General features: G+C 53.1%; 2 protein-coding genes across 12 annotated transcripts in view; one reads left to right on the top strand and one right to left on the bottom strand.

Moving 5' to 3' along the window:
• The window catches only part of ACACA (acetyl-CoA carboxylase alpha), a 113,626-nt gene extending 99,946 nt beyond the window's left edge, over nt 1-13,680 (top strand). For all 10 annotated transcript variants that reach the window (XM_021415725.1, XM_021415726.1, XM_021415729.1 and 7 more), the window contains 6 exons: nt 2,550-2,727; nt 3,620-3,732; nt 10,312-10,466; nt 10,678-10,848; nt 12,586-12,722; nt 13,308-13,680. In XM_021415725.1, the coding sequence (XP_021271400.1) occupies nt 2,550-2,727; nt 3,620-3,732; nt 10,312-10,466; nt 10,678-10,848; nt 12,586-12,722; nt 13,308-13,434 (881 nt within the window). In that variant the 3' untranslated portion in view covers nt 13,435-13,680. The remainder of the gene's footprint in view (nt 1-2,549; nt 2,728-3,619; nt 3,733-10,311; nt 10,467-10,677; nt 10,849-12,585; nt 12,723-13,307) is intronic.
• Nucleotides 12,141-14,991, bottom strand: part of AATF (apoptosis antagonizing transcription factor) — a 50,518-nt gene continuing 47,667 nt past the window's right edge. For both annotated transcript variants that reach the window (XR_002444006.1, XR_002444007.1), the window contains one exon: nt 12,141-13,460. The gene's annotated coding sequence lies outside the window, so the exon portion shown is untranslated. The remainder of the gene's footprint in view (nt 13,461-14,991) is intronic.

The following is a 14,991-nucleotide window of genomic DNA, read 5'->3' as shown; positions in this document are numbered from 1 at the left end:
CTAGGAGGTCCGATTCGGGTGGTGAAATAAATAAAGGAAGGACAGGAATGGAGGCGTCTCGCAACGTGCCCGCGCTTCCCCCAGCGAGCGCTGCCTGGCCGGAAGGCTCTTCGGCATAATGCAAAATTAAATTATAAAAACTGGCTTGAATATTTAGATGGAGGAGCCATTTGGAAGTGGTTTATTTAGGCGAACCGGCAGTGACCCACGACGGGGAGACATCAAGCATGAAATTTACTGGAAATTAGCACCGGGGTCTTGGACTCGGCATGAATAGTTTGATAGCATGCAAATCCCCGCGACATTAACGGCAGCGCTGCTTGTGCTACAGGGTCACTCGCGGTTGGGTTTTCATGTTTCACTTATTATTTTTCCCTGGGACAGGTTATAAATAACAATAAAAAAAAAACCTAAGCAGAAGGAAAGGGCTGCTTTAAATCTCTGATTACCTGGTGCTGAACGGCGGTGCTGCTGTATGTAATGGGTTTACGAGCTTCATTATGTGTCTGCAGCCAACGTGCGCCTGGTGTTTACCTTCGGGTCCTATCTGCTAATCCAGCCAAGCTGATGAGATCCGTTCCAGCTTCGGAGGTTCAGGGCACGCTGCCCGAAATGCACAAAGCCGTCTGCACCGATCCGGCCTGGTGCATCCCACGGCGGTGTTTGCACGGCGGTGTAAGGAGAGCGGCTTCTGGCAGGGAAGGGTCGGTGCGACGCAGGCGCTGGTGCACGCTGCAGCGGAGCAGGCACAGCACGGGGAAGCGCGCTGCGAGCACTGTGCCCTGCTGAATAACAAGCACCGCTCTTCCTGGAGGACAACTGCAGCGTGGCTGCTTTGCTCGGCTTCAGATTGGTACAGGACTGAAACTTGGCCCAGAAAATTCATGTTTCATTTTAATTTCGCTAATCCTAGCGTAGGCAGGTAGGAGTTCATAGCCTGTCTGAAGGCAGGAAGGGGCATCTGGGCAGGCAGAAATGGGCCTTGGTGGAAGTGTCGAGCGTGCAAGAGAAGCCTGAAGTTGGTGTAAATCCATATACAAAAGATCAGAGGCACGGCGTGCTGGGCCCTGGCAGGGGAGTGCAGCGCTGCAGTGCGGGATCCCCAGGGAGCTGCGTGCGTGGCTGTGCAGCGTGGAGCACCCCGCCTCTGCACCAGGGGCTCCTCTCTTCCCAAGACTTAACCTGAGTAAAATACATACCCTTGGCAGGAGTGAGAAATGGATTGCTAATTACGCAATTATTTTATTATGTAGCTCTAGTAAAAAATGTCTAGTAAAGAATTAATTCAGTTAAAATAATTTGAATCGAGCAATTATTTTCTTAACACTAGAATTAGCTGAAAGTACTTCAAGTGGTTTATTACTAGCACTACATAATAAAATAATTGTGTAATTAGTAATAAATTTGTCACCCCTTTTGAGGTCTTTTTCTTTGCTCAGGACAAATGGAAAGGTTGGAGCTCTGCGTGCTTCTCGGCCCCGCCGCTCTGCCAGAATTCAGTTATTCACAAGGAGAGGAAATAGATGGTCCTGCTCCTCGTTGGCATCTCTTAAATATCAGGAAATTCCTTTCCTTGGATGTTTGGGCAATGACCTTGCAAGTGAACTGGGCAGAGCGCATCAGAGCCTGTGCTACCGACACATACACATATATACACCCTGTGTATGCGCTCTTAGTGTGTGAGTGTTTCCCAAAGATCTGGGGGCCTATCTGTGTCTGTGCTGATGCTTGCCCTTAACCTGGGGGCTGTGACGTGCCGGCCTAGGATGGAGTCTCTTCCCCAGCTGTGGCTTTTTCTCTGTAAGGATTTCAGGTGAACGCCGGTGTCGATCCATTCGTGACTGTGACTGACAGGCAGTGGGTGTGCATGGGATGTGGGGTGAAGCAAGGAGGAACAATGAGAAATGAATTGGGATGGGGAAAGGAGGGGAAACTTGGCTGAATGCTGTGGAAATGGCCCTAAAGAATGAGAGTTGGTGGCTTGGGATTTCTAAATCGAGGCTTTAAAAAGCGCTGGAAAGAAGCGCAGGATGGCGTCCCATGTGGGCAGAGAGGCAGACCAGATAATCCCGATAAGTATTTCTCATTTCTTATACATCTGATTTGATGCTTCTAAATATAATTATGTGTAACAAAATATATGTATTCGAGGCTGCCTGTTTCCATTACAAACTACATCCATTACAAACACTATCATCTCATATAAATTCTCGTTGCCTCCATTCTTTTCTCTTTTATGTAAATCACCTTTGGGGCAGATACTTCCCGTGCTTTGTCTGCACGCAGTGGAGTTCGTCAGAATTTTCAGCAAAATGTCTTGGATAGATTTTAAAGCCGGAAGAGGGGAGGAGAGCGATTCCATGTCTGAACCCTCCTCACTCACTGGTTTTTATAAGGATGTATCAGGATCTGTGTGTGTGCACCTCCCTCCTGGGCACCCTGCCCAGGGCCAGCATCACCCGCAGGAGCTGTAGCGTGGCAGGGGAGGGGGTGACGTTCCTCTCTCTGCTTTGACCCGGTGTCCCTGACACTGCGTCCTTTTCCTGCAGACATGTACGACCAGGTGCTGAAGTTCGGTGCCTACATCGTGGACGGCCTGCGGGAATACCGGCAGCCCGTGCTCATCTACATCCCACCACAGGCGGAGCTCAGGGGCGGCTCCTGGGCCGTCATCGACCCCACCATCAACCCCCGGCACATGGAGATGTACGCGGACCGCGAGAGCAGGTAGGGCTGCTCCCAGCCCCGCAGCTGGGCAGGGCCGAGGCTCAGCATGGAGCTGTCGGTGTGCGCTGTAGCATCCCTCGGTATTGGCCTGTCTGGTGGGGGCATAGGGTTGTAGAACTGTCGGAGTTGGAAGGGACCGTTGAAGGCCATCTGGTCCCACAGCCCGGTGGGGTGCTCAGAGCACAACTTGCATAAGTGAAGTCCTAGTTACGGGATGTAGAACGACAGGCAAGCCCTTGGAAGCATGCTTTTAAACGGGAATCTCTAAAATACAGTGATACTGAATCACTTGGAGGAAGAAGCTAGCCCTGCCTGGTCTGTCTGCAGCAGGCAGGAAGGGGTGAGCCAGGACAGGCACGCTGTCGCTGGGAGGTGCTACCTGCAGCCATCAGGAGGAGCAGGCAGGTTCTGGGCACACGGCCTGCGTGCTGGCAGCACTGAGCCGGGCTCTGCTGCCCTCAGCTCCTGTGGCCAAAAAGATTATTCTGGGAGCACTGCCGTCCTGTCCCTCCACACTGCAGTGTGTTTGTGATCATTCCCATCGCCAGTGCAGCTCAGCACTGACCTTGTTCTCCTCCTCTAATGAATGTGCTTGGTTAATTGGTGTGTCACAAGGCTCTACCTTTCAGAGAAGCTTTCAGGTCACAGCCGACAGAGGCTGCCAAGAGCAGCGCTGGTGCCGGGCTGTGCTCTGTGCTGCTGGATGGGCACCTCGTGTGCAGTGGCACTGGGTAAACCACAGCTAAGATCGATTCCCTCTTTGTTTTGTCTCTCTCCTCCCTTCCCTGCTTCTTTCTACGTTCTAGACAACATCGAACCATTCCATTTTGTGTTTCCCCTTGTCTGATGACCTGAACGTGCCTTTCTTTTCTCTTTTCCCATCACTGATCAGAGGAGGGATCCTGGAGCCGGAGGGGACGGTGGAAATCAAGTTCCGCAGGAAGGACCTGGTGAAGACAATGAGGCGAGTGGACCCCGTCTACATGCGCCTGGCGGAGCGGCTGGGTACGTGCAGCAGAGCGTTCCCTGCTGGCTAATGAGGGTGGTCATGGACCTTAAAAAGGGGCACTCAGGCATTTTATCAAATTCATGATAATTTTTATTTACTGTCATCTAACTTGGGAAGAAAACCAGATGAGACAGGCTGCGTGTATGGGCGTGTGAGAGGGGATTGGTGTGCATCCAGCGTACGTAGGGAGGTGCTAGATAGAAGGTGTCTTTGTGAGCCGAATTTCTTTTAATTGATGGGGCCTTGCAGCAGACACTTGCTACAGATGCTTGGCTCCAGTTTCCATCTCAGCAATTTTTGGCCAAACCCTCAGCTGGTGTCATTTGGCATAATTAAGGATTTGGCCGAAGACACTCGGGCTGCTGGACTGTCTCTGTGTGCCCGAGGCAGTTTTAGGTAGCAATGTCTGCTTTTCAGTTTCAAGAAAGCAAAAATATATTCCTCACCTCCTTGGTAAATAGGGGGTGATTTGCCGTGCTCAGCAGCCGCGTGTCACCGCCCGTGTTGTGCTATTACAGTGCCTTTCATTCCAAGCAATCCCAACACCTGGTCTGTGCCCAACAGCCCAAAATACGGAGTGTTCAGCAAAATGCACTTAATATTAGATGTGTACTCTCTCGGGAGAATAGACTCCTTAAAGAGTTCTTTACTGGCTCTTACTATAAGAGTATAATCTTACAGAGCCTCTTTTTACCTCCAGAATTGAGTACATTCTAGTGGAGGAAGCAGGCTGCGTGGGTACGGTGTGAATTTATAAACCTTTTGGGTTCCTTCAGGAGGAGCAGTGTTCTGCAAATGACTGATAAATCGTCTCTGTTGCTGCGGTTACATTTTATTCTTTGGCTTTTTTTAATTTGTGGTAGTGCAACAGTTGGTATACAAGATGACTTGTGATACGCCTTGGGAGGAGAATAGTAATTGTGAAGGGTGCTGGGAGTGTTAGGAACGAGAGCGCTTGCTGAAAGCCAGCTTCTTGCTGATGTCTTTGATAGCATCACAGACTTTTCTCTCTGATAGCAGTTTAAAAGTCTCTGTTTCCCTCTCTGGCCGTGCAGCAGGTGGGCAGCGGTGCAGGGCAGCGGTTTGTCTGAGCTGGTCTGGCTCCTGTGCGTTCCTGCAGTGGGGAAGGGGACACAGCTGTCCCATGGCTGCGTTGTTCTGCCCGTGTCTGTTGCAGTGAAAAGCCATCTGAATGTTTGTAGTGCAGCAAAACCCGTTTTGGCCCTGTGTTAAACTGACAGCATCCAATGGGAAGCGGACAGACAGCGCGACTGCGCCAAGTCGGGGCACCCGGCAGCGGGTCCCAGTGGCCGTGCAGCTCAGGGCTGAGGGGCTGCAGCTCGTTCCCCGTGTGGCCGCCTTCCTGAACCCCAGCAGCCCACACAAGAGAGCTGCCATGGGGGATTGGGGCCAGCCCAGTCCTGGAGCAATGCAGGGAGTGGAGAGCGGAGCTCATGGCGTGCTGGGAGCAGCCATGGCGTGCCACCCAGCACCACGGGCATGGGGACAGGGACGGGGGCAGGTCTGTGCCGGGGGTCTCTGTGCCCCTCCCGGCTGGGGGAGGAGGCAGGAGCCGTGCAGGCCTTTCTGCCCCCTCTTCCTGTGCAGGGCAATTACTCCCAGCAAACTCCATACGCTTTAATTAAAACGACTGCAACACAAGAGCAAGTCACTTAAAACTGTACGTAGGGAGAGCTCTAAAAGCTTCAGTCACTGATAAGCATCTCACTTAGATGGCTGTAATTGCTCCCAGCGTCGGGCGATCATTGCTGTTGTTTTGCCGCTAATTCCGTACCGTAGCAGGAAAGCTAAGATTGCAGGACACACTGAATTGCATAATTTTTTTTTTGCTGGTTTTCTTTCTGGCCAATTTAAAATTTGTCAAAGTCGGTCTTCTTCTGGATCACTGCCCTTTGATATTTCGCGCACTCCATTTGCCACAAACAAGCCGCAGGGCCGCAGTTCATGCTGACTCCAGCAGAAGCAGAGAAAGCTCCATTTATCTTACACTGCCTGCTGAATTCTTACTCATTAGCTGGGGGTTCACTGCCTCTCTTTAACCCCTGAGTGGCTGTCATCCCTCCCCGAGCTGCCGGCAGCGGGAGGTGCCGTGCGTGGGGAGCGGGGCCGGGCGCTCCCCTTGGAGGCATCTCCCTGCGCCGCGCTCCGGCCGCAGTGGGGGAGTGTGAGAGCAGCGGAGGCCGGCAGATATCGAATCATTTGACATAAATCTGTTCATTATCAATTCCCCGGCACTAGTCCTGAAATGTTTATTAGCCCCGCGTTGGATTGCGGTGTCACTCAGAGTTGTGCTGTTCCCAAACAGAGAGGAGGGGAGGAGGGAGGGCGGTCCCGTCCTGCCCGGTGCAGTGAGTCGGACTGCAGCCACAGCTCACAGCAACACAGGGATGCAATTCCTTCTATTTGTTACAACAAAACAGTTAGGAGCAGAATAAATACTAACTTTGCCATGCAGATCCCAGGCATGCGATGCATCAGTTGTATGGCGTAATGTGGGCAAAAATGGGGTGAAATGCGAAGGGGTGGCAGAATGGCTCCAGTTAGAGCGAGACTCGATGTTACATTATCACATTTCTCCTGTCAGATACTGACCGTGGGAAAGGGGAAGTATGTGTGTGGTTCTCCTGCTAGAAGGGGTTGGCTGTGTGCTAGCACAAACCCGATTCCACGTGAAGCTGTGTGCAGTGTGGGAGGAGGAGCGCCCTGGGAAGCAGTGGCTGCTCGCACAGCTGCCAGCCCGCGGTGCAGACACTGCGCTGTGGCCGGGACCGCTCCCAGCTCCGGCTCAGAAAGGTGGATTGTGGCTCAGAGGTCCGGTAATTATTTTCTGGGGGTGGGTTGTTGCTCTGTGCTGTAATTAATCAAAATGCTGGTTGTTTTCTTGAGCAGTGACTAAGAAAAATGGTGCTGTAGTGGTGCCGTGTCTCAGGAAGTTTGGGAGAAACGCAGTCGGTGTAGCTGTAACTTTTTGCCTTTGCTTCTGTATGCATGTGCTGCCGCATTTGAGCTGTTAATTTGCGGCCAGGAGCCCAGATGAGCAAGTGGCGATTGCTGCCACCTCCTCCATCGGCATCCTCAGCCCCTCCCTGCAGGGCCGTGATGGATTCCCCCAAACACACTTCTGGGAGGCCCATGTGCTGTGTTGCTAACACAGAGCGGGACAGGACCAGGGCGGAGCATCGCGCGGTGCAGCTGCACGAGGCTGTTTCAAGCCCGTGTCGTGGGCACGTGTGACCTTCACTGCTATTGCGTATTGCACCTTTGTAACATAAATCCTACTGAATATTTAGTGAAGCAATTACAAGCAGCCTCGTTTAAAGGAACAGGCGATGGCCCAAAGCCGCCCGCTCTGCGGGGACGTGAGCTCGCAGTGACCTTCCTGTCCCCGGTGGCTGCGCTGGGCTCTGTCCGGCAGCAGATGGGGGAAAGGCAGAGGAAGAGAAGGGGAGAGCTGGGAGGGAGGATTCCTGCAGGTGTGGAAATTGGATGGGGCGGTGGTGGCCAGGGTTAAAATGGATGCGTCCTGCTGTCACTGGGTGGCTCTTACCATGTTACCTGGAAAGAAGCAGATCCCCAGCTGGGCCTGCGGGGGGTGTGCAGCCGTGGCTGTGCCGGGCCCTTGGGAGCGTGGCTGGGAAAGAGGCGAGCAAAGGGCCAAGGCAACGCTTTGCCACGCTGAGGCTGTTGTGCTGAGGGTGAGGGAGCAAATCCCACGTTTTAACAGCTTAGAAACCATAAACCACCAAATTGATTCAGAAGCTGCCTGGCTTTCTGCAATCAGAGGGAACCTACAATAACGTTTCTTGAAGTCATTTTGTCTAACCTGTTAAACTGGTCATATTTAAAAAAAAAAAAAAAAAAAAAAGCGATTTGCTACTAAATGTTATGGGAGGCCGTGATTCATGGGCCTGCTGAGCCGCTTCCCAGCGGCAGGAACTTTATTGAAGGCGATGCTGGGCAGGGGGCTGCTCCCGCAGAGGGTTTTTGTTTAATGGGGCACAAATCAAAGTAGTTTAGGTGTTGCTTTCTCTGCCGCGACGCTTCCCCTTCACTTTTGGAGGGCAGCGTAAATTGAGATTCAGCATCGGAGAGCTCTGCCCGCAGATTTACGGGGCCGTGCTCCCATCCGTCTGCGTCGGGGCGGCCCCAGCCCCTGGCTCGGTGGCTGCGGGTCCCGCTGCGTCGGGTGCTCCCCGTGTGGGGCAGGGGGCAGCTGGGAGGGCCCCTTTCCCATCGGGTCCCGGCCCTCTCACCTCAGGGCGTGATCTTTGGGACGTCCCAATGTGAATGCTTCTTCCCCGGGGCAATTTCTCAGCTAGTCCGAGGCAGTTCTGCGATAGACCAAAAGAAAAAAGAGAAGACGTGGTGGGATGGAGAGGTGGGAAATACGTAGCGCTGCGGTTGGGCTCTGCAGAGCGAGCTGCAGCCCGACACAAACGTGGCTCTTGGAGGGCACCTCTGGGGCCACCTGAGCGTGCCCCGCGCTGCTGCCAAGCGGGGAGCTCCTCCTGCCCCGGCATCTCCGCTGCGTCCCCCACCGCGGCACTGCTGCTTTGTTTCCCATTGATCAGCGGCCGATCCATACCTCCAGGTCTATAATGTTCCTATGATTTAAATGGTAACGGTTTCATTAACTGTCCGGTACCTTCAGAGCAAAGGAATCCCATATTTTAAGCCCGCTCTCCCTGCCAGGTGAGATTTGTGGAAGGAGACTTTTCCCGAGAAATAAATAAATAAGGCCCGAGCTCTCTGAAAAGCCCCGAGGCCTCGAGATCTGCCTGGAAAAGAAAGAAAACCATTCCAAGATATTTAATTGTACGGGGGGCTTACAGGATTGATCGAGAGCTTAGCTTTTTACAATAGTCCAGTGAATAAGAAATGCTCCTGACAAACGATCGATGATGGGATAATCACTCTTTATCCCCCCTCCTCATTGTTACCTTCTTTCTTTCAGGAGAACAGGGTTCAGAAGTCAAAAATCTTTATAGACGCCACTTTTAAATTAAGCAGAAAATAGACATTGACATATTTGTTAATCTCACCTAAATCATTACTGGGCCTGGCTGCTCTCGGTGCGCGGCGGAGCCCGGGACCCGGCAGCGGCGTGGGCTCACGTGCGCACGTCGCCGTTTGGAACAGGGGCTGCAGGAACAGGCGAGTTGAACGTGGATAAATACGCCTCATCCTTTATTCTGAAGGTTACGAGAGTCGCTGCTCTTAATTAAAACCTTCTTACCGGCGCTGGAAAGGTTGGGTAGCATTTGTATCGGTAGGCGCCGAGACGCACGGCTCGGCTGGGGAGCTGTGCTGGAGGGGCCGGGCAGCGCAGCGCTGCGTGATCCCAGGAGGAAGGGAAGCTCTGCAGGGACGCGGCCCCGCGCTGCCCAGGGGGTGGGAGGTGTTGTGTTGAATCCCATCCCTTCACACGTGATGAAGATCAAAGCCGGAAAAGCTCGGTAGTGAATCTCACCAGTATTCCTTTCCTAATGGTAAAGACTGAAACCCGAAATGCTCAGTGGTGTTCGCACAGCACGCAGCGCGGTCGGGACGCTCGGCCGACGGGGTGCTGAGGACGGAGCTCCTGGCCCGGTTCTCCCATTGACTCCCCTCACTTCTTTGTTTTGTGGCTCTGCTGCCCTCTGTGCACCACAGCAGGATCGCACACAGCCCCATGCAGTTGGGCGGTGGCACTGATGTGTGAGGAAGGTGCTCTGAGCAGGACCTGACCCTGACCCTGCCCCGGCGCCAGGAGGGGAGGGATGGGCTGAGCTGCTCTGAGCCTGCAGCCAGAGCTGTTGGTGTGCATGGGAGGTGCAAACCGGCACGGTTCAGCCGAGCATCCAGCACAGTGTCATCTGGATCTGACTGCAATCTTTGCTTCGGCTGAGCTGAGATTGGCTCTAAGTACACTGCCTCTGTGCAGGGAGCTCGTACACGAGCATCAGCGGCAGAGGTCCTAGCTTAGTCTGGTTCCTGCCCTTCGTGGGGTGAAATTAAGGTGTTTTTCTTTGAATCAGTGTTAATTGGAGTTTGGTCTTTTAAATTAAAACAAGTGAAGAATGATGAACTTCAGAGGACCTTGTCATCTTAGCACAGTTTTCTCCTGTCCGTCACGTTGTTCCCTGGCCGGGAGCCGTGTGTTGGCTGCTGGGAGCTGAGCAGTGTGGAATGCCTGCAGGACGGCGTGCGCTGCTTGGGGGTCTCGCACTGCCCCTGCTTTGGGCTGAAATGAAGGCCGTGCTGGAACATAATTCTTTTTTAGGAGCAAGTCCAGTGAATCTGTCACTCAATTGATGGCTCAACTCATTTGGCATTTAAATGGAATAGAGTTTCCATGGTGAAACCTCCTTTGGAGCTCTTGCCTGAATATTGCTGGCACGAAATGTGGGCCGGAGCACTCAGGTTTGATTCAGGACCTCTTGGCATTGCCTGGGGCGGAGGGGCTGGCATTCCTCCTGGCCAAAGGCATCCCGTGAGCAGGAACAGGAGAAACCTCTGCTCCCAATGCCTCCACTTGTCGGAGGTCGCTGACCTGCGGCTGTGCCTGGTTGCAGGTACCCCCGAGCTGAGTGCTGCTGACCGAAAGGAGCTGGAGAGCAAGCTGAAGGAGCGGGAGGAGTTCCTGATTCCCATTTACCACCAGGTGGCCATGCAGTTTGCTGACCTGCACGACACGCCCGGCCGCATGCAGGAGAAAGGGGCCATCACGGTGAGTGCCCAGGAACCCTGTTACTGGTTGGGGTGGCTGAGCGGGGACGTCTTCACAGCTCAGGCCTGGGAATCTTTGTATTTCTTGTGTGAGTGGCACAACTGAGTGTGAGTGAAAGCCGCCTACTTCCGTGGGGAGCAAGGCTGAAGCATCTCTCCATGGAAATGTTGCCCCTCGCTCATTTCTCCTTCTCCACCTCTGTCCTGGACAGGACATTCTAGACTGGAAAACTTCTCGTACCTTCTTCTACTGGAGGCTCAGACGTCTCCTTCTCGAAGACGTGGTCAAAAAGAAGATCCACGATGCCAACCCTGAGCTGACCGACGGGCAGATCCAGGCCATGCTGCGCCGCTGGTTTGTGGAAGTGGAAGGAACAGTGAAGGTAAGTGGGAACGCATTTCCACCAAGGCCGTGGTCTTCCCTTGGTGTAAGTTCAGCAAAGTTCTCCAAAGTGGAACTTCATCGTTGGTTCTCAGCTGTAATGTCCAAAAATATTTTGGGTGATGAAAGAGAACTTCTGGGAACATTCCAGATCATGAGTTACATTATGGGACTGCTTTATTTCAGACCAGGAAAGCACGTACACTCAGTTCCAGTAGGTTTCTCCCCAGGCATGTGGCTATGCAGTGCTATCATTGTGAGAATCTGAGCATCTGAAAAAGAAGGGCAGCTCTGTCGGCAGAGCAAGGAAGGGTGCCCATGGGGGGAAGGCTGCGTGCAGGTGCTGCTGTCTGGCACAGCTGGCAGCAGACATGCTGCTCTTTGTGGCCACTCAGTGCCACCACGCAGGGGCACAACTCGCTGCCAGGTTTAGCTGCTGGGGATGGGGGGGGTCACCTCAGCAGCATCCTCATCTGATGGTTGCATTGAGGATTTTTTTTTTTTGAATTGTGCTTGAACTCTGAAGCTGGCAATCTGTAAAGAGCGATCTCCGGCACGGCTCTTAGGTTGTTTTTGTCACAATCCTCCGAGTTCTTTATTTTATTTTATTTTATTTTTAAAGTCACAAACAGTCAGGGGTTCCAGAAAGCAGGGGGGATGAACGTGCTCTCTGGAGGGCAGCAGGCTTTCCAAGGTAGTGTCTGAGCGTCTTTAAAAGCGGGCATCTCGTTAGCTAATACATTACACCAATCAAGGAGAGTTATCTTAAGCCACAATTAATCTGCTCCCTGGCATATGTTGATAGGAAAGCATCATGCTGTTTCTTAATTAAAAGCAAACGGATTAAAAATGATTAATAAGAGTATTAAATATTCTCCTAAAGTAACAGCTTTGGGATTCTTGGGTAAATCTAGCTTTACGCAGGTCTGCAATAGTAAGGCAGCTTCTTGGGCTTTTTTTCCCTTCCCTGAAGTCTTCCCAAGTGCCCTACTTTGTATGCAGGGAGCATTTCTGCCATGTCTGGGGGCAGCAGCAAGGAGCAGAAACTAACGAGTTTAAAATAATAAGAAGGAAAAAACAATGCAATCAGCAGAATCTTTGGGTTGAAATGACATCACTGGGTTAAGACAGCCCCATACGTCATTTTTAAGGAAGAAACCCAACCTGGGGCTTCGTGCAGGGCGGGATCCCCCTGCTCAGCGCGTGCCCCCGAGCCACCTCGTGCCTGACTGCAGAGCTCATTGTCATTCTGACTTTGACTTTGTTAGTGATAACAGAGAAGGATAGTGCACCTTTAAATGACGAGCTTTGTGTTTAATTACCCAAATAAAATGACATAAATATGAATGAGTGCTAATGGTGGTACTTGCTTTTCCGGAAACCATTAACAAAACGATTCTTAAATGATTTGTAAAGAAAATGAGAGGAGAAGAGAAGAGCGAGAAGGCTATTAGGCGCCTAACACACTCCTGAATTATTATGTAGTCAACTACCTCGCAAATATCAGGTGAAATGATCTTGCAGAAGAAAATGGGGTTTTGTTGGTGGGACCCCTTCTGAAGGGCCGTGCAGCTGCGCTGGGCCTGGGCTGCCACGCAGAAGCTGCCCTGCCCAGGGGCTGGCTGTGCTCAGCAGGTCTCAAGTTGGATTGAGTTAAATTTCCAGAAGGGCACGGGCAGTGATGGGGCCCCGGGACCGAGCGCTGGGAGAGGGTGTGACAGGTGTGCTCTGTTGGCAGGCGTACCTGTGGGACAGCAATAAGGACCTGGTGGAGTGGCTGGAGAAGCAGCTGATGGAGGAGGAAGGCGTTCGCTCGGTCGTGGAGGAAAACATTAAGTACATCTCGAGGGACTACATCCTGAAGCAGATCCGCAGGTGAGCGGCTCCGCCCAGAACACCTGTACCGCTTCCAACCCTTGACTTTTTTCTAGATGTAGTCTTTGCAGGCCATAAAAAGCCGAATCCCTTTTCATTCTAGCTTAGAACTATAGCAAACACGCCCCTCCAATACTAAACCACCCCTGAAGTCGAGCTGTCCCTCCTGCTTGAAGCGTTACTGCCGTATTTGCAGTAACATAGCTCCACGCGCAGGGCGCTGCGTTAGACGGGCAGAGCTCTAACGTTGGGAACTTCTGTGCACGAGAGGGGAGGGCTCTCAGCTTTGCCTTTGGAGGGCAGAGCTGGGGCAGGGCATGGAGCAAGGGTCCTGCAGTTTGTGTGTCACCCCCTTCAGCGCGGCATCTCCAGGCGTTTCCGTCCATTCCATTCCTCTGCCCGTGCTGCAGTGGGAGGGAGATGGGCCCATACCCCAGCAGCAGCAGCACCCTGCTCAATGCTGGGCCCAGGCCGCGGTCAGCTCCCACCAGTGCCCGCTGCCTCCCGCCCATCTGTCAGCGCTCCCCTATGGAGCCGTTGGACGAGGGCCGGGGCAGCCAGCACTTAACTCTCGCCTCTTTCCAGCCTGGTCCAGGCCAATCCCGAGGTTGCCATGGATTCGATCGTGCACATGACCCAGCATATATCACCCACCCAGCGAGCGGAGATCGTGCGGATCCTCTCCACAATGGACTCGCCTTCTTCAACGTAAGAGCATCGATTTCCTGTACTCCCCCCCTGCTCGGTACAGTGGAGGGAAAAAAAAAAAAAAAGAAAAAAAAAGCTCAGAATTGCCCTTTGTCTGCTCGACTGCGACCGCTGTACCGAGACGGGGAGGCTCCGGGAAATGCTGGAAGAGTGACATTTTTATTTTTTCGAATCAGACTGACCAGAGGAAGTGTGTTCTTTGGCCAGAGACACGAGGAAAATGTATAAACACGAGCGCCTGCGGAATTGAGTTACAGCTGTCTAACTGTACCGTATTTATTTAACAAAGCGTGACCGGACCAACGCAGCACGGAGCTGCTCCGCCAGCACCGCGGCCAGGCCATGACGGGTACGCCGGTACCGTGAGCTCTGCGCCCAGCACCGCGGGGGGCTCCCACGCTGCGCCCCGTGCCCCTGCCTGCTGCTCCTGGCACAGCCTGGCGGTGCTGGAGCGCCCGCTGCACCTGCAGGAGGGGTGTGCAGGACGGGCTCTGCCTTTGGGAGGGGGTGGGAGCGCCTTGGTCCCTGCGGTTGGGACAACGCTCCTGTGTGCTGTGTTGGGGCTGAGCGGGGGTGCTGCTCTCAGCCCTCTCATCTCTGTCGGTGTCTGTGGGCTTTGTAGCAAACATGTGTGTTGTTACGTGTGGCGGCAGTGCTGTGCCCACTGCCAGGAGGGCTCTGGAATGGGGTGGGGGGGGGCAAGGGTTGGAGCCCTGTGTGCTCTGCCCATTGTGCCCAGCTCCCTCCGAAGGCTGCAGTAACGGGGTGAAAAGCCCTGGGAGGAGGAGTGAAAATGGGGCTGTTTGGCCAGTTCTGCTCCTCCGCTCCAAGTTCTTTTGAGGGATAACGGGCATGAGGCAGCCCCACAGTTACATGTACTTACTTTAGAAGTGCTAATTAATTCTTTCCATGTGGATAGGTGACTGATGCTGGAAGCAGCTACAATGTGCCAGGGCACAGGAAGGGGTTAGAACTATGAAGAGGGAATCTAGTTCAAGGCACTGAGCTTTTCTTCTCTACCAGCCTCTGCCCCAGAGTTGCTGGCGAGCACAAGAACTGCCTTGTTCACATACGGAAAAAAAATAGCCCCCCCCCCCCCTTTTTTTTTTTTTAGTAATCACATTGTTAAACACCCAGTGGCAGCTCCACCTGTTGCAGTGACCTCTCCAGCCGCTCAGGGCAGGAGCTTGGTGCTGGCTGCAGGGGGCAGAGCCAGCCCAGGGCCTCAGCTGGTCAGAGCAGGAGAGCAGAGGAGCAGGAACTCTCTTACACTTTACACTTTTCCACCAATGATTGTCTTAAAAGTATTCCACAATTCCTCTGTAGTATAGGGTGAATCAGAAGGGAAGTTTTCATGGGAGAATTAATTACAATGTCAGTGCCTCACCCCTGTGCTCTTTCCCAAGGAGCTGCTGCTCCCGGCTGCTGGAGCACTGCAGGATCGAGGGGCAGCACACGGGGTTGCTCTCTGCTCCCCCCCTGAGGAGCAGCAGCTGTCACCTGAAGGACGAGCCTTGTCCTTACAGTTCCCAACCCTCACTTGATTTATAAGACTCTTCTT

This window comes from Numida meleagris, chromosome 18 (genome assembly GCF_002078875.1).
Source record: "Numida meleagris isolate 19003 breed g44 Domestic line chromosome 18, NumMel1.0, whole genome shotgun sequence".
Classification (NCBI taxonomy): domain Eukaryota; kingdom Metazoa; phylum Chordata; class Aves; order Galliformes; family Numididae; genus Numida; species Numida meleagris.
The sequence above is the reverse complement of the archived record's forward strand: the minus strand, read 5'-3'. Positions and strand labels throughout refer to the sequence as shown.